Genomic DNA, 19,573 nt, shown 5'->3' on the forward strand with positions numbered 1-19,573 from the left:
AGCGGGACTCCCGCCGGCACCACCGCGTTGTGTAACGCAGCGCTCCCGCTCTCCGGGGTACGGGACGGGGGAGGGGGACGCGGCGCGGCCGGTCCCGCCGCGCGGCCGCTGCTCCTCCTTCCCTCGCTCGCTCTCTCGCTCGCAGCGGATCCCGCACCGGGGGCCCGGCGGTGCCGCGGTGCGGGGGCGGGGCGCGGGCGGGGCGCGCATGCGGGCGGTGCCAGGCAGCGCGGCGGGCCGCGGAGCCACTCGCCCCCGCAGCACCGCTCGGCCAGGGACAGCTCCCGCCGGCGCACAGGTAACGCGCTCCCCCCGCGGCCGCGCCCCGCTCCGCCCGCGCCCCGCGGGGCTGCGGGGGGGGCCCGGCGGCTCACGCCGTCTCCCCCCCGCCGGTTGCTTGCTTGCAGCTCCGGGGCTGTGACAGCGCCGTCTCCCACCGCGGAGCAGGCAGCGGCGGCCGGCTCTGCCCGCCGGGCTCTCGGCTGAGGAGGGAGCGCGTCTTCCCGCAACTTCCCGGCGCTCGCAAGGCTCCGCGATGGAAGGGAAAGGTGGGTCGGGCGCAGGGGGGGCGGCGGCGAAAGGACCGCAGTGGCCGGGCTGGTGCGGGGCCGGGCGGCCGAGGCTGCCGCTGTGCTGGGGACATTGCAGCACCGGCGGGGAGCGGGCGGGAGGCGCGTCCCTGCCGATCCCGCGGGGTGCTCGGCCCGCTGCGTAGGGAGTGAGGGAAAGGGGTGGCTGTTTTTTTTTCTTTAATTTATTTATTTTCCTTTAGGGCGAGACAGATGTTAGTTGGTGATTTGTTTTCTTAATGCTAAGGATTTGCATAATAAATATGAGGTCTGTCCCGTGTTTTTTTAGCCAGTCAGCAATGGAGAGGTTTTTAACAGATGAAAAGCATTTCATGATTAGAATGGGTTTAAAAATTTTTTTTTTTTCTGAAACGAGAACAGGGCTATAGAGCTCTGCCCTCGTTACATTGCATATTTATCACATCAGAACATAATGATAGATTGGGAGAAATGCAATGAGTATTGTGCTGTTGAACTGTCCATCCTGGAAAGACGAGATCATTAAATATTGCCTGCCTAGCTCGTGTGTTCGCATACAGAGATACCTCATCCACGTATATCCCTTCAGGTTGAGCATATGTATTTTGTTTCCATACATAGCTATGTAGTCCTGCGTGCTTATTTACCTATCTACCTCTACAATTGCTTTGGAAATCACACATTCAACTGGTACGTGAACTCAAAATCTGTACATGTTCATCATCATCTTAATTGCCAATGAAATATTGATGGTAAGTCAGTCCATGCAGAAGAAAGGCGAGTTGCCATTCCCACTCAACATAGCTGCCTGTTCTCCTGTATAACACAAATCTGGTAGCTGTTTAATTGATAGCGATCAAGGCGGTGGGACAATATGGACTACATTAATTCAAGGAAAATTATGGTAGACTTGTATAACACAATACTACATACCTTCCAGGGAGACGAGCAAGCTATATTTAAACCTCAGGTTTATTTTTGTAACTATCTTGTCAATCACGGCTATAGTTCTCCTGTGTGGGAATATCTGATTATATGCTGATTAAGGAAGGAAGCTATTTCAATCATAAGGAGGCAGTATGTCCTATAAAGTACAGTTTCTTGTGGGCAGTGATCGATAGAATTTCCAGGGCATGAGGACAGGTAAGTACCTCTTAAAAAAGTGTATCTGCAAAAACTTTACTTAAATTAAAAAGCTCACAGCAGTCATGTTAGCCTCAAATATTTTTTTTTTATTATCCATGCTGTTTTCACAGTTAACCTGAGATGGGCCACCTTTGCCTTTTGAATGTCCTACTAGAACATGTCTTGATGCGAAACAAATGGACTGTGACTTTAGTATAACACATTACGTGCCTTGTCATGCACTACACAAGCAGGTAAAAGACTCTCCATGGAACTTCTGATGGAGCTTATGTAGCTGGAGGAGTTGTACAAGGGGCAGAAAGAAAACATCTGCAATAAAATAAGAAAGGTCCAGCTAGCTGGTGTCAAAAGTACCCCCAGAGAGACCGTCACCCAATTCCCATGTTGTGCAAACAGAAACTGTTATGATGCAGTTGCTGCTGGAGTCGGCAATGAGCATCTGAATGAGGCAGCTTGTCAGACCACTGGAACTTGTGTTTATTAGTTGCAAGATGGGCTCCACAGCAATCCATGTTTCCTTTTGCTTGGCTTTGGTGGAGGAGATAGCAGGAGTGAGAAGACCCCAAGAGTCCCTACTCTGAGAATTTTGTGCAAAAAATTCTCAGCGGTTTTCTGTTGCTAGAGATTTTCTTTCATGAGGTAGAGGTAGGGAACAAATACTCTCTGGGTTTCCCCTATCTGTGTAAAAAGAAGGGCTGTCGAGAGCAAACCCCACAGAAATCAAGGCACCAAAGTGGGACAGGTCCCAAACAGAGATGACCTTAAAGGAAGTACACAAGGAACTTTGGCATCTCAATGAAAAAATGAGAAGGCAGAAGACTTCTCACGGCAGGGATCCAATTGTGTTGGCACTGAAGTAATTTTTGAAACTCACATAATGTTGGAGAAGCATGAGAAGGCCTGTGGTGCACAGGTCTAGCAGACTAATTTTGTGTACATGTATAGTGAAGCACAATGCAGGATGTCTCCCCAGAGGGAAGGTATGAGCCAGCCTAAACTCACGTTTTCATTTTTTGTGACTAATCCTAGATGGACTTGCAACTGCATTGCCTTACTAAGCACTTGTTTACGTTTTATTTTCATTACTAACCAGGCCTCTGCATTGCGAGTCCTATGTTATGAGATTGCTGCTTGCATACAATGTTTCTCCAAAATCATCTCACTTTTTAAATGCTTTCTCCTGCAGTCTTTCTCCCACCCCTCCAGTCTTCCTTGGTGCAGATCTTAGAACATCTCAAACTCAGCGTTGTGCAGATACTGGGGAAGAGTGTGTGCTATATTAAGCAACATAGTCTGTTTAAGAAAACCTGCCTTCTGGTCCCTGAATTCAGCTGTCCCTGATGACTGCTGTGGACATTTGTGCCTAGGATTTGCCATCCTGGTACAACTTGGTTGTCCAAATGTGGCTGGTGCTGATGCTTTGCAAAGCCTGCAGTCCTCTGTAAAAACGGGGCTAGAGAACCATCTCTGGTGCTGCCCAGAGCAACCATAACTGATTTCACTGGTTGGAATTATTCATGAGAAAGAGGGAAGGACATATTCTAGTTTTTGTGCAGTGGGATGCAGGACTGAGGACTTTACTGTTAGAACTGTAGCAGTAAGAATGCAAGCCAAGAGAGTTCTGATGTGGGCTGAGGAGGTGGTGCAGCCTGTGCCATCTTCCAACAGTCAAAGCTGGCTGGAGCTGAACATCTTTATCTCTTCAGGGCTCCTAAAAGATAAATAGCACTCTCTGGAACTGCCATGTTACCAACGCATCTTGGTGGTCTAAAAGTAGCATTTGGCCTCATCTAACTTACAGCTTCTTTGATTTACTCTGTTCTGCACATTCACTGTCTCCAAACCTTTTCCACAAGTAAGAAGCTTAAAAGTTGTAGCTGTTCCCAAAGCTCATTAGGCAATGGGGGAATGGAGGGCACTGTGGGTGAGAGCTCTGTTTTGCATCTGCTACCTGATCCCTGTTCTTGAATCTCGCCACTACAGCAGTTCCTGTAGGCTGCAGCAGTAAGCGATACCACACCAGGCATCCCAGGAGCTGGGCTTTGCCAAAGCTAACAATAGTTAATGTGGAGGTTAAAGAATACTTGGTCACTTGCCAGGTTCTTCAGTCACAGCTAGAAAGATGCTTAGCAGAGGAAGGAACGTCACGCAGGGATGTTCAGACTCAGAGGCTGCGAAAGAAATCAGCCGAGCAAGAGTCAAGCTGCACAGTGTGGAATGTATCCCTGGGCTTCTGGATGGAGTAGAGAGGGACTGCAGGGCTAGCCTTGCTGCAGGGAGGACTCCTTTCCTCTGACAGTGCTATACCTTTGCCTGTTCTCCTGAAGACACAGGGAAATCCCTTTCTCCCTCACTGCCAGAAAACACATATTACTACTTTTATCTTAGCTGAGGTGGGGATTGGGGTCTTGATCTGTCTGTATTGTATGGGGGGCAGGATAAAGCTGTCTGACTGAACCTTCTTCAGGGGCCCAGCCAGTTTTTGGTGCTCTCTGGTCTCCCTGGAAGTCAGTGCTGGGTGCTGGTGGCTCTGGGGCAGTTGCACTGCCTGGGTGCAGGGCGGGCTGCTGACAGCGTAGAATGCATTCTGTTAGCTAGGAAATACAGCAGGGCTTGTTCTTGTCAGCTGGTCTACGGGGACAGCAAATCTAAAGCACACTGTTGACTGAGACGTGGAGGTGCTCTTGTCAGTTCTCTGAGCCCTGGTCCTTCCCTGTTGGACAGTAATCTCAGGTTGGAGAGACATTCTTCATGCAGTGGGTCTTTCCACAGGAACCCCATCCTCGTGCTCAGAAGGCTGTGTGGTAGCAGCCAGGGGACCTGGCCTTATAGCTCTCTTCTTCTGAGGGTCCCAAAGCAGCAGGCCTTGGAGGAGATGTCTGCAGAGGACATCTCTGCAGTGTGACTGTCCTAGGCAGATGCTGCCACAGAAGTGCTGCCTGAGTCATGTTCTCTTCTCAGTCACAAAGCTGGGAGCAGGATTTTTGCTTTTGTGGAAAAGCCATAATGCTGCTGTTCATAGATGTGTGATGTTCAGGCCTGTAAGTGAGATCTTGTAAACCAGCAGTAAGATTCCATTTACCTAGGGCATAGTTACTCTTCCTGGGTCTGTCAAACTGGTCTGAGCTTTTTGCATCTTGCCATCTTGTGGATATGGGAATCAGCAATGTGGTTTGATCCATCCCTCCCCACTGGAGCTGCTCTGAAGTCTCCTTGTCCAGCCCCAGAATTGTGAACCAGCTTTCTCTGTGCAGCTGCCTTCACACTATGCCTGTAAAGGGCAGAATCTTCACCTTGAAGAACTTGTGATCAAAACCCAACAAGAGCTGAGGAGTGGTAGGATTGAAGACGGGCTTTGTGGACAAGGTGAGAGAGGGTGGCAAGTAAGAACATGGAGTTCTGGAGATTGCTGTGCACTGTTCCCACCTTCATGGCTTTCTTCAATGATCAAAGAAAAGATCTTAGAGATCCCAGCCATGGCTCATGTCCTGAAGTTGTTTGGAATGCCCACGTCAAAATGTACCTCATAATGCATCTTCCTGACACGTCCTGTATTTGTTAGAGGTGAGTCTGCAGGATTTACTGTTGCATGTGTGTTGGAGTAATGCAGATTGCTTTGGTAAAGTCTGGGTCACACAATTCATCTTGCATACTTGTTTGTAATGGAAACAAAGTAGTGACACAGTTACTTTTGCTATGAAACTGTTTACTTTGCTAGGGGAATACTTTCATTTATGTCAGGATGGTCAGAGGCAGCACATTTTCTGTAGAGGAGGCAGCTCTGTGCTCTCAGCCTTTCACAGAGATGTGCCGTGTGAGATCCAGGGCATATTACTGAGTCTTACCGTTCTCAAACTGGCTGCTTGAAGTTTGACATAGGGTAGCAAGTTTGGGGATGTAAATAAATGGCCTGATCTTTTCTTTAGTATCTCCCCTATGCCATGCATTTCAATATGGGTATCAGTTTTCTGTATAGCAGGGGAACACTTTAATTGTCTGACCTTATCCCTGAGGCTGGAGTGGGGTGCTGTGAAAGGTTACTTTGGTCCTGTGCCTCACATTAGATCTCTGCTGAAAGATGAGGGAGGAGAGTGTAAAGCACTGAGCTAACTCTGCTTTCATACTTTTCTTTAATGCATTTCAGAAAGGGAGAGAAATGTCTGTTCTCCTCACTTTAGAAATCATGTTAAACTCAACACAAACATGACTGTCCTGGAAGTGCTCTAAGATGGTAAGAGCTAAGGTTGCTATGTGGTACTTGCAAATGAGCAAACCTTGGCTATATGCTGCCACCTAGAAGAGCAGATAATGGTCTAATACCTTTATTAACCATTATTTGGTAGCTGCTGAAATAATCTGGATGGGCACCTGCAGCTTCTGAATGAGAAGGGTGACCCAAGACTATCTGATGCCGGGGGAAGTAGACATGGTACCCAGAAAGTGTGTGTGCTCTAATGGGCCTCATAATGAGGAGGGAAAAGTAAGTGGCCATGCTCATGTTCCTTCATACCTACAAACCCACCATGTTACTAAACAAAGGGGAAAGAGGACTCTAATAATAGTCTAAAATCTTAAAAAAATTGGTGGAGGACTTGGTCATCTGGCTCTTACGAAAATACCCAAGGAGCAAGTCCTCTAATCCACTTCCACAAGTTATGTGGGAGGTGTGGATGCTGCTTTTGGGCTGAATGAAATGCTGGAGAAATTGAAAATGTTTTGTTTGTTTGTTTGTTTTTAATGCTTTAAGTTGTTCTGACGTATCATTTATTCATATAGTGGCTGGAAGCATAATCTGTGGATACTTTGAGTAATGACTTGGATACAGCTGTTTCATCCTTATGTCATTTGGGGTCCAGTAATTTAAAAAAAAACCTTGATTTTTTTAAAGCTTTTTTTTTTTTAAAAAAAAAAAAGGGGGCTTAGCTTATCACAAGACTTTTCTTATCTGCTCTTGTCTTTCCCTCTCTATCTACTCAGCTATTCAAATCCTGTGTGAATTGCATTCATTTCTAATGTGCCATAAAACTTGATATGCAAAAGCTAGTTATTTAGGAAGAATTGCAGAAACTGTTTTAGTCTGTGTCTTTTAACCTATAAATGAGGTAACATGATTAATTTTTACATGCAAAGCTTCATGTTTATTAGCATGGTAAAAGGCAAACTGACAATGAAAAATATTCCTGATGGGCATAATAATTAATGCTTTCACTCAAAGTATAAAGGCTTTAATAATGCTGTTATACTAAAATGATTGAAGAAAGAGTTTACTATTTTCCTGTCAGTGATACAAGGATGTTTCCTTTTAATATATCTCCTATATCCCTGCTTTTTCAAAGTGTTCTTTATACTCAATAAGAGTACAAATCATCGTGCTAATTCATTGAGTTTCTTCTCCCAGGTCTCAGGTTTGGATGAACCTTATGATTTGATACTTACGCAGGACACACATTGAAAGCTATGGCTTTTTCCTTCAGATTGAATTAAACCATTTATGGTGTCGTCATGTTTCAGTAGAGATCTTGTGGCTTGAGATGATGGCTGCTCAATAGAGTGCGGGAGCAATACTGCGGCGTGCCGTGAGCCACGTGGCTGAGGGAGGGCTGTGTGTGCATCAGGATGTGTACTTTGAGAAGTAAGGCGTTTTTACTTGCTATTTTTAATAGCATGTGCAAAGCAAGAAATCAGGGGAGCATGGAATAGCATTTCTAATTTGGAAAACGGCTCTTCTTGAGCTGTGCTTCTTCCTCTTGCGTTTCATCCCCCTGTTGGAGACTGGCTTAAGGCTGGCTTTATCTGCCATCAGCCTTCAATAGGTAAGGTTAATTTGCTGAATGTAGCCACTTGGATTTTCTTCATAAATCCTCCAGAAGTGCTGAATGTTTTATCGGTATAATAAGGGAAAGTTGCCTTCCTTCTCAGTTGCTGAGAATGTATTATTAATGCAAAAACACTTTCTTGGCATTTAATGCTATCTCCAGAAGAGGCTGACAAGGATGAAGGCCTCTCCAGGAAGACTGAAGCCCATCAGGTCACTAAGTCTCTTATGCCATGTTTATTCCAATGTAAAGTGCTATCACTGTGTATTTTTCTCCCCAAATCCACACAGACAAGGTTATTGGTAGGATGGGCATGGTTAAGTGTTGGGATAATCACTACTCAAGCAAATGTTGAACTAGAAACCTTGAGGTATTTTCCAGCTGACTCTGGTCTCTGATATGACCCTACTGAGGAGCTTGAACTCTAAATCTGGTTCCAGATTCTTTATCCTGCCTCTTCCTACTCCCTTTTGCATGCTGGTCTCTACTACCTTCTCATTTCTGAGTGTTTATCATTACTTGGGGCATTGAAGAGTGGGATCCAGATGTTGTGGCTGTTGTTTAGCTCTGCTTTATTTGGAGTGGGGTGGAATTACAGGTGTCTGTGCAGTTTGAAAGATCAAATCTGTATGAAATTCAGCAGTAGAATAAACTTCTGCTTTGAAGAACACCCTCAGCATTTCATCCTTTATTGATGTGTAGTCCTGAATGTGTGTTTTATGGGAGCGCATCAGCGAGTATAAAGCTTGTCTGACTTTCAGTTGAGAATATTTTGCAGCAGTGGCTTTAGAAAGGTAAGGAACAAACATCAAAATATTCCACATATCCAGAATTACTGTTTCATCATAGACGGTATTATTTTGGGATTCAGTTTAGTTTTCTGAAACTTTGTCTGGAAGACATAAGTATGAATTCATTCTCCATCTAAGAATCCTTGCATGCACCATGCTCGCTATCATGCAAAAATGTCCATTTCACTGCCACTTTAGAATAACCTCAAATTCAGTCTTATACATGCTAGTGACTCCACCATACTGTAAACAGGAGGGAAACAGCAGCACAACCAACAAAATGAGGAAAAATTTAGAATCCAGCACCTTCTAGTATATATAGAAAAAAAAGTTAATTATAGATGAAGAAAGACATGGATTTCCTATTTTGATACTAACAAGCCATTGCAGCATAACTGGGTTGACAGTAGAAAGACCTGCTTTTTATGATATTTCTAGCTTATTTGATCTCTTTGAAGGCTGCATATGAGCTTTTGAGATTATTTCTGGCCTTGAATTCATATTCCCTTTTAGTATTGACCAGCGCTCCTGGTGTTCTGAGACTGCCCATTAACCGGTGCCATACGTTATCAAATAATTGCATTGACAAAGCCAGCTGTTAATTTTTAAACTTTTTATTCCTATCAGTGTGCCCCAGCGGAGAAATTTCATACTGCAAATTGTAACCATTTTGTTCCAATATGAGAAGTGAGGGAGAAATCAGCAGAGAAGTTTAAAAATTACTGTCCTGAGTCTCCTCTTCCAGTCAAGATTTTCAACGAAGTTAGTGGAGCTGTTCTGGATTTGCACTTGTGTAGATAAATGCATTATTTGGTCGGTAGGCAAAGGCCAGGTCTCTAATGCCTTACTGAACTGAAAACACAATGGAAATAATGCTGATTATATGATGTAAGACCTATTTAAATGACTTTAGACCTCAATTATTAACCACTTAAGAAGTAGTAAAGGTTTTGAGAAGTAATTTTATATTGGTTCAAGGTGGTACTAAAATAACAAACAGTTACGGCTTATTTTACTTTCTTCCTGCCACTTTGAAGGCAATTTCCTTTATTGGTACAAATTATATAGCTTTGAGGGCTTTGTGTTAGCAACTGCTATTAAAATTGCTTTATAATATCTTCAAAAGTCGGAACATCCACCCTGTCTTAAAAATGACTATGAATTACATGTCTAACAAGTGGGTCTATGCTGAGACATGTCTTGGCATTACCACTAAACATAGTGCCAGATATCTAGATTTACCTGTCAGTTTTATTTGTATGATTCATCTCTCAGTAACATGCATTTCAGGCTCTCTCCGACCTAAACTGTGTTTATAGCGCGTTCCCCTGTCAAAAACCCCCAACATCCAGGAACAGCAAGACTCTGAGTTTTTATTTGTTTGTTTAAAAATGAAAAAAAAAAGGCACTAGGGATGAATTTTCCACCTCCTTTGATTAGAAGCTTCCCAGAAATAGTGAGGATAAACCTGACATACTGAAGCATACAGCCGTGGGCAGTATGCAGAGACAAAGAACAGAATGTGTTTAAAATCTTAATTATTTATAGTAAGAAAATAATGGTTTTTATTAAATTGTCCCTTCTGTGGCACCACCCTAAGGTTGACGACAGAGATCCGAGTGCAGAATTTAGCCTTGTGTTCTACTGTCTGTGAAATTGAGAACAGGGAATTGAGGCTGATGCTGAGCTTTGCATGCATGGAAATCTTCTAGTGCAAGCAGTGCTCTGTGCTGTGCCAGTCAACCAAATGGTGGGAATGTTCTGACTGATGGCCTGTTATAGGCATACCACTGTATATGTGAAAACACAGGCAGTTCCTTTTTCATTTAAAGGTTTTCAGGAACAGTGAATACACAAGAGTCTCACTGGATCTGAGCACTGTTAAAGCTGGCATCACCATCACTGTAATGCATTTATGCTCCTGTGGAATATGAGTTTATATTCAGTAATCTCAAAGGCAAGGCTGGTATATAGCTACCTTGCTGCTCTTGTATTCCTGAGGTCATCTTTATTACCCAGAAGCTGCATGGTAATTTAGTTATCCAAGCCAAACAGAGCATGTCCTGGATGCAGCTCCAACTGATCTTGAAAGTAGCTTGGTGGGTTATTGGCTTGGAGAATATTAGGACCATGTAGGTGGATGTGTCTCAATTCTGTCTCTCCCCTGTACCTTCATATCAGTTCTGTAAGTTGGGCTTTGGCTTGGAGCCTGGCTGTGGCACCCAGCAGGTGTGCTTGGTGCTTGGTTCTTCATCCTGGCCCCTCAGATGTGTGAGGATTTCATCTTCTGCCGTTTCCCTGCCTATGGACAGTCCCTCTCCTTAGTATCAGGTCTTGAGCCTCAGAGGAGTCAGTGACCTAGCACAGGATAATGTATGAAAGTTCTTTGCATACCAGGAACACTGAAGGAAGCATCTACCACTTCTCTCTCTTGTTTGCAATGGAGCTGACTAAAAATCAGATCTCTTATTTTGCAGAAAATCCCATTTTCTGAAGTTTCTCTGCTGAACTGGATTGAACCCAGTATTTTTCTTACCATTTGGGCCTCTCAAGAGCTTCCCAGACTCTGCACTTTCTGATGGATCCTGCCTTGGATTCATGAGAGTTTGTCAACACCCGTGGTGGTATGAACAGCACAGCTGAGAGCAGAAACTCATGTTTTTAAGCTAAACAACTTTACTGTGTGCTGTTCTTGTAAGAAGGTATCACAATAGCCAACTCTTACTGATTTCTGAGGGATTGTGGATTTTATGGGATGCTTTTAAGGCCTTTCCAGGTGGAGGTACATAGGGAGCATAAAGCTTTATCAGTACTTTTAGCTCTTGTACTATTTCTCTAATCAACCTTATAGCTCTTCTATCTGTTGAAGTATGGAGGTTAAGTTGATGGGAAAAATAGTTGTTTCTAAGTTTCCATTTTAGCTTCCTTTGTAAAAGAGAAACAGTGCTGTTTGCCAGAAAGGAGAGCCACATTGTCAGGAAATCTTGTGTGTTCTTCTCTTCAAAAACACTGGACATCAGCCTAAATAACATGTTTTAGTTTGAAATTGTTTTGAAATAATTTCTTTGGGGAATAATACCATTATTAATTAGTTATGTTATTGTTATATATTCTGTTAACAAACAGTAATGCTTCATTGAAAACTTTAAAACTTATTTTTTCCCTAGGAAACAGCAACAGAACTGGTCACTAAATTGCAAGTGTTACAATTTACTATATCAAGTATTTCTGTGCAGACGATGTCAGCTACAAATGTTTTACCCTTTCTTTGCCAGTGGTTATTGGCTCAAATGTTGTGCAAGGCCGTATGAAACTGTTTAGTTCCATGAAGAACTGACCTCTCTGGATGGATAATTTTGTAGCTTTACCAAAAAAGCATCATTCAAACCAGATCACACTGTCTTGGTTTATGAACTGTGTGGCTTTCGCCCCATGTCCCAGAATAGCCCCAGTTGGCACTGATGGCTATGAATGACATATATTTATAGTGATGTTGCATGGTACCAGAAACAGTGACCAAGGTGGCTATCAGCCAATGGCTGCTGAATGCCCTGAGATAGTGATGGAGCAATCAGAAATATCAAAGCATAGGCAGTGGAGTCGCTTCATGTAAGACAAGCCTGAATGGATCTGGTATTGCATCTTTCTTTTTTGCTGAAAGGCATACTGAAGTGTCATCTGTTCCTAGAGGGGCTAGTCACAGCTACATGAGGCAATAAATCACCTCCTGCTCTTCTGGAAAAGAAACCCCTTCCTTGGCTGTCAGCTCAACCCCTGCTGGCAAAAGAGTGTGGGGATGGAGAGCCAGAGTTTCACACAGCTGTGCCAAGTCCAATATACCAGCTTGTAAATCATCTGGGTTCAGCCCCTTGTGTCTGTACTCTGTAGTGGGAGGATGGGTACAGAAACCTCTGCTTAGTGGAGTTGCTGTGCATGGGGGCTGTGTGTCCGTGTGTCTCTGTACTTTATGTTAAATGGGAGGCTGGTGTCTGGACAGTACGTGTTTATGTGTGTGCTCTGGGGTTGAGGTCTTTATTACCTTAGGTAGGAGTTTTATTAGGAACCCAGTATGGCTTCAGCACCTTACCCTGCTGATCTGAGACCTTGCCTGGGTAGCATTTGCAGTTTGGGAGTGGTTGGATCACAGAATCACAGAATATTCTGAGTTGGAAGCAACCCACGAGGATCATCAAGTCCAGCTCTTAAAGGGGGATTGAACTCACAACCTTGGCATTGATAGCACCACGCTGCAACCAGCTGAGCTAATCTCAGGGTTACCCAGTAGCTGATGTGTTGTTGGCCTGAGAGCTCAGGGAGCTTTGGAAGGAGGGCTTGTTGGTGATAAGGAAGAGGACAGTACAGAGTAGCATAACTCCTCGGTTAAATCCTACCTCTGAATTTTCATGTGTTGAAATTGGTTTTAAATCCTCTGTGCTGCTGAATGGAATGAAGATTGGTGGGTAACACAGCCCTGAAACCAAGGCACTGATATTTTGTTTTCTCCAGCTAATCCAAAAGGTTTGGAACCATTTTACTACTAAAGCACCTCTAGCTTAGTTAGGGGTGATATTAGCTTCTCTCTCTATCTTTTTCTGAAGTTCATAGCTCAAAGGTGTTCCTGAAACACCTCAGATGACTTTTAACTGGAGACATGCATCCCATGCTAGCTGCCATCATAACTAGAAAAGGTGAAGTTTACTAGGGTTTTTTTGGATCATGAATCCTAATAGTTTTTCAACACTTCAGCAATAAATAAAGCAGCAGTGTTTAATAATAGTAGGTAAGATCATAGTGTCAGGCCTGGAGGGATGCATTAGTGGTGCAGCAGCCTAAATGGTGGTCAAAGATTATAGAAGGATGAAAGTGCATCTGACCTGCTTGACAAGATAGACAAGAACACAAGGAAACCTCTGTTCCACCTTTTTTTTCTCTTCTGGTGATTACTGTTGTAGCATCATTGTATCATGTTGCATCTACGTTTTTTGTTTTTTCCCCCTAGCTGTTGTGAGGCCTGTGTGTTTCAGCATTATTCTGATGTGAGTCTGATATGGTAACGTTCCTTCTTTGCCTCAGCCCTGATCTTGTTCCTAGCAAAGATAGTGATGCAGAAGACACTAGAAAAACGTGGGGTCTGAGAAGTGTTTCTGTAAGTTTGATGTATTCCAGAGGTTGATCTATATACTGTATCCCAGAGGCACATCCTTACAGAAACACAGACGAAGGGATTGAAGTAGCAGTCTACATAATTGTCCCTTTTTTGTTACGATTGCTAATCACCTGGCATTTCATAACACCTTTTTCTCCTCCTGTGCTGTCAGCTCCAATACCTGCTGTACCATCTTGCAATGATTGGGATGGCAGAAGATTGCGATCCCATAATTGCTTTATAGTTGGTTTGCTGTGAGCCTGGTGGATGAAAATTACCTTGAATGGTAAATGAAGTTACAAGTGCATGTGATCGAATGGTGGTGTGCGTCACTGCCCTCTTCACGTTTTGTGCTGCATGTGTAATGTTTCCATTAACTGGGACTGAAGGACTTGTTCGTTCATTTGCACCATTTTGCAGGGTACACTAGACTTCTGTGTAAAAGATAATATTAATTTTTTTCCTGCTAATAAGATCTGATTGGTAGGCAGTTCCTGGTGGGACTGAAATCCTTCAGTATAACATTTCTGTAACATAAAACATTTTGTACTTTTAAATGTCAAAGAATCTTTATAGAGCTATGAAAATGTTATGAATCGTGCATATAATCCAACTCTTAATTTTAAAATCTACACATTTTATAAAATTATTATAGTGACCTTATTTTAAGTTTAAAATAGTGTAGTTGGTTTGGTCTAATCTGCAAAGTTTCCACGCACAGTAAATCTAATTTTTCATGCAGAAAAAGATCTTCAAAGACAAATATTTGCAGTAATAGAAAAGGCAACATAGTGAAATGATGTTAAAGAATATTATTCTTTGGATGATTTTTTCCTTTTTTTTCCTTATGGCTCATCACTGGAGGAAGATATCCAGGGCTGTGTGTGGATGTGTGTGCTTCTAACAGGTGGCTAGTTTTAATCACCTTTCCATGAGGGGAGAGGATTAGGAATTTTGAATTATAGGTTTGGGAGAGATTTTTATTGTTTGAGGTCTCTCAGGTACTAGTTTTGTGGGTGATAGATGCATTTGGGACTGTTCCAGAGAGATCAATGAGTCCATCTCACCAAACCCTGCTGAGGGCACACCACTAGTTAGTTAGTTACATAGAAGTGTACATTTGCCATTGAGAAACAAGGGGCTCAAACCAATAAGTACCTGTATCAGTGGATGCTTTTCCTGTATTTGCCTTGTCATGTTCCCTTTGACTTCTGCTGTCACACCTGTCCTGGCACACCTACCTGTGCCAGCAATAGAACTGGCACCTCTCAAGTCAACATCTCAGGAATTTAATGCATCTTACACTGCTGGTGCTCAAGCAAAGGTAAAGCCTCTAATGCTCTATACATGATATTGTCTGTTTGAATAATGTAGCCATTTCACCAGTATAGGGTAGAACCCCAAGAAACAAAAATCCTTTTCTGAAAATGGTGCATTTTGTTCTGTTGCAAAGCCCAGTCAGGAACAAGCGATGTCAGCTCCTTATGGTGTAAGAGCACATTTGGGGTAATGCAGCTCACCTTGTATATTCAACAACTGTCCCAGAAGTCAACTAGAAATGTTAGCATAGGCAGAGCCTTTCAGGTCTGGTGTAGACTTGAATAACATTTGAAAGACCCATTTCCTGAAAAGTTCAAATCTTTCAGTACTAGCAGCTCTCCAGAGTAAGAAAAGATGGAATAGGAAATTTGTGGGACATGAAGTCAATTCAACATTGAATTGCTTTGTTTTGATACTTCTGTTCAAAAGCAGCTCAGTATCTCAAGGATGTTCAGGTGACATATGTTCATATGACATTTAATGTTTTGCCAAAAGAGGTCAAAAGCTTCATTCTCATCGACTTCAATATTTTTTCCTAATGACACATGGCTTCTGGAGCTGAGTCTGGCAGCTGGAATCCATTCTGTCTTCCCCTCAAATCAGTCTGCCTGGTGAAACACCAGCCTTTGTGACATGCAGCACTAAATTGTTGCACAGCTCTTCGCATTCATGGGTGTCAGTGCTACAAAAAGGAAGCCAAGAGCTTTATCAGTGTTACAAAGGAAAATGAGGCACAGAGTAGAAGTAACTTGCTCAAGGTCACCCTTGAAAGTGCTAGGATAACTCATTCTAGGACAGGAATAAAACATCTTTTCCATGATACTCTGAGCTAGAACATCAGAAAATTCATATCTTTAATGAACGACAGGGAGACTCCTTATTGCAATGTGAAAGATGTAGTTCTTCAGGGATTTTCCCTGAATAAGAGAATGGGGCTGTGAACCACAAGTTAGAAGCAGTGTGTTAGTAGGGAAAGGCAGCTGAATTTATTAAAAGTATTCTTCAACTATTTTTGGGTTAGTTGAAGATGTCAGAACATTCTTATTTGGCCCTGTATGACACTTCACTGCAGTTACCCTGATGAGACTGTCTCATTGTTGGAAAATGCAGGGTTGGTCTTGCATAATTGGAGGGGCAGGTTGGGGGTAGAGGTCCAAAAGACAATTCTCAATAATACAGAAAGTCTGAGGGCTTGTTGAGGAAGCATCTCTGGACCTGGTTCATAAGCAGATGATTTCTCTGAGTGAGGATATTATTGCCCTCCTTTGGCATAAAGAAATAGAACAACAGCACGTCAGCACATGCCTCTAGCACTTATGATTCCTGGGGTTTAGGGGCTTGGAGGAAATGTTCTCTGATTTTGACCCAGCTATGTAAATATCTCAGTGTATATAGAAAGAGATTACAGGATGCAGTTCTTAGTTTTAAATGAAGATTTTTCTTGAGTTAAGAGAAACCTACGTCTCTAGGGTGTTCAATTTCTTCCTCCACCTGCAGCATCCTGACCACTCCCCTAGGAGTACTGTGGTCCTTATAGACTGGAGTTTAGTACCTGCAAAGGTCTTGACTGCCTCCAAGCATCAGCCTCCCCGAAGGAGTAGCACTGACACAGAAGAGGAGTACGCTGAGGACAGAGCTGTGCCTTTGGTCAGGGTAGCAAGCATGGAGGTTGTGCTTTTGGAGGCATAACCCATCCTTCAAAGCCAGCCTTTGAACTGCAACTTCAAAACCAACCTACCTGCTGGAAAATGGTTACATAATGCAGACTTAAATGTGTGTTCTTCCCAGAGATGGGTGTGAACTGCTCAGCAATTCAGAGGTGAGTGCATGTTCATTAGGATGTGCCTTTCAGTAGGTAGGACCTGGCATCCCAAGAAATTAATAGAAAGGGATACCAGTAGAAGTATCTATATGTAGGTGATATTGCTCTCTGTTATGGAAAAGGATTTATCAAATTACAGTGTTTATTTCTGTAGCCTACACATAAGGATATACTTTGCAAAAAGATAATACAGCTTTCCTGGTCCCCCAGTTTTTTTGAACTGTAGCAATTCAATAATTTGTTAGAAAGCCTAGACTTAATCTAGAAAATAAAAGGAACATGTAGGCAGATTTAGTTTTTGCTTTTACTCTAAATTGAAACTGTTCACTCTGTGGTTCAGTGTCTCATGGTTGATTGCTCTGTATGGAAGATGGATATTTCTCAAAGATCTATGCACAGTGTTCACAACATCAGCTGCTGTCTAATTTCTGCTCAGATAGTATCGAAAAGCAACAAACAAATGGGAAGACACTTCTCAAAACTTGAAGGAAAAGGTTCAAGATAAGGACTGTTTTATAGTGTGTGCTTTCTTCAAAAAGCAATGTATGCCAGCAGAAATGACTTCTTAAATTTGTGTAAATCTGTCCTGCTGGCTGGTTATCTTCAGGGATTGCATTCAAGTGCCAATCTGTTTCTTGTGTAAGTCCAAAAAGCCTGGTTGTGTTAAGTTCTGCTTAGAAACTAGGCAGAAGCTCAGGGTAGACATGAGAATGCTATTGTAGTTATATTCCTTGTGTGAACTGTAGGTTGTCAGGACCATGGAGTATTAGTTTAAGTTCTGGATGCTTTCTTTGTATCTCAAAACCAAAGGACTGTGCTCCAGTTGGAGTGTGGGTGGTGGTCCTTGCTCCACAGGGACAAATGAAAAGCAAGTTTATCCTGGGCTAAAAACTGGGATACCTGAGCCTGTACAGGGCTCCCGGGTGCTCCTGCTGCTGTATGAACTAGTCATACAGCTGGTGCAATCTCAGTTTTTTCACAGGCTTTTCCTAGCCCAGGGTCTCGTGGAACAATGGTCTGTACTTGGCTGCTCTGTAAGTGTATTGCATTGTGGCAACCCCTCATTGCTTGTGGGAGTACCTGGTTGGGAACCTCTCCAGCAAAGGTTGGGGTGTGCAGATGGAGAGTGGGATGCTGGGTGGGTTTTGGAGTTGCCTAGCTCTTGTTTGGGTTCGAGCTGGATGCAGGGCCATGCTGTGAGGGGCTTGCCTCCTCCCAGATCTGCAGCCCTGCTGAGACAAACCCTGGCTGATGTACAGAGCCTCGGGAGAAAAGCTATCAAAAGTGTCAGCTCTGTGATATGTGCTGTGGGACAGGAGAGTTGTGCTTCTATTGCTGCCTTGCCCTGTGCCAGCACTGCTTCTGGAAAACTGTTTAACCATGTAGAGACTGACTTACTCTCTGGCCCTGTGTGAATGACAGAAAAGAGGGTGCCAGCACTCCCAGTCACTGAGTACTAGCATTACAGGCTAGCTCGCTGCTGCACTTCATCCTTCATGCTTATTTTTGAATAGGAAACACTACGTATAGCTGTTTATACATTTATATATTTATGCATTTGCCAGGTCTTCTCTGCAGCTCAAGCAACAAGACATTAATGGATGTTTCAAGAAATCACTTCCTCTGTTGGTTACTTGGGTTCATTGATTTATTTTGAACTACTACTTATTAGCATATTATATGGAAGGATTATATTGAGAAGTATCTGATAGATTTAGAGTTTCTCTCCTTTCAGTCTCTGCACAATCATTTGAGGAAACAGGCATGACAACCCAAACCTTCACTCATCTGTAGGCCATCCTGCTTGCTATCGTGCCAGGCAGTAGCAGGAATGCCCAGTGGGACAGGGACATTTGGTATCCCTATCTGTCCAGACCAGGAGAGTTTATTCCCTATTCCAGCTTTATCAAGGGTTGGGAGAGCCAGAGCCCTTTGGATATTTGAGAGAGACCTGGAGGTCACTGACCAAAACCAAGCTGAGTTGAGGGTTGTAACCAGTAGGAGAAGGGGCATTTCCTTTGGTGAGGACCTGCAGCTCCTCACAGAGCAGCAGTGCTCTCTGTGCACGTGGCTTTCCTGGACTTTCTGCTAAGAGAAGAAAAGAAACATCCGCAGATACACCTGAGTATCCTGAGGCGTTCCCGTTGAGTTGTTACAACGTACTTGGTTGGAATGCACAGAGAAGAGGGATCAAGTTTAGTTGCAAGTGGCAGGAACTACTGTATTTTTTTATTGCAGGGATTTGAGTGTGAGAAGGTCAAGCAGATAAGACTTAATGGCACATAAGCCATTGCAGTTAATGGCAGACTAGACAAAATTAAAACCCCCATGTATTTGATGCTGCGTAGCTTGAGCAGTTCACAAGCAAGTCGAATGCCTTTGGCCAGCAGAGTTTTAGCGATGACTTTCTATCCACTCTTGAGATAACTGGAGAAAGAACAGCATCAAATCCCTACCCCAAATTTGAATTGCCTAAGACTTGTATGCACATACCTTGCATCCTTCTCAGGTGCCTCAGAGAAACTAAATGAATAATGTACAGCTTTGAGGAGAGAGGCACTAATTGTTTAGGAATAACCCTTGCTAAGGCAAATATATTTTAAGCAGAGTCTCAAATGTCTGCCTCTGCAAGCAATTTGCCTAAGACACCCTGATAGGCAGGTGCTGAGCTCCAGTAATTCTTTTGTGTGGTTATGATGAGACTGCTTAGGTCTGCTGCAATATACAGTACAGTGTGGCCAAAGAAATTACAAAATCATTGTTTGTCCTACAGAATATGGATCTTTGAAAGCCTATTTTCTGGCAAGGCACTTTGCAGAAGTTTTAGTGTGGATCTGAGCACTGTCTTGGCATCTTATGTGTGTTTATACTTTTGCACCCCACAGAGTCTCATTTGTCAAACAAATTAGTGTCCCATGGGTGACTCTTTAGAAAGTGAAGTCATCCCTGAGTGGTTGATACAGCTCAAGCTGCCCTGAAATAGG

The 19,573-nt window shown here is 43.3% G+C and overlaps 1 protein-coding gene across 1 annotated transcript in view; it reads left to right on the forward strand.

Annotated features, from left to right (window-relative positions):
• The first annotated feature begins 218 nt into the window (after positions 1-218).
• FGF12 (fibroblast growth factor 12) overlaps positions 219-19,573 on the forward strand; it is a 224,000-nt gene continuing 204,645 nt past the window's right edge. Inside the window, exons 1-2 of the mRNA XM_027685483.1 lie at positions 219-298; positions 408-548. Of these exons, the coding sequence (XP_027541284.1) occupies positions 536-548 (13 nt within the window). The 5' untranslated portion in view covers positions 219-298; positions 408-535. The remainder of the gene's footprint in view (positions 299-407; positions 549-19,573) is intronic.

This window comes from Neopelma chrysocephalum, unplaced genomic scaffold (assembly GCF_003984885.1).
Source record: "Neopelma chrysocephalum unplaced genomic scaffold, ASM398488v2 Primary Assembly neopelma1_69, whole genome shotgun sequence".
Classification (NCBI taxonomy): domain Eukaryota; kingdom Metazoa; phylum Chordata; class Aves; order Passeriformes; family Pipridae; genus Neopelma; species Neopelma chrysocephalum.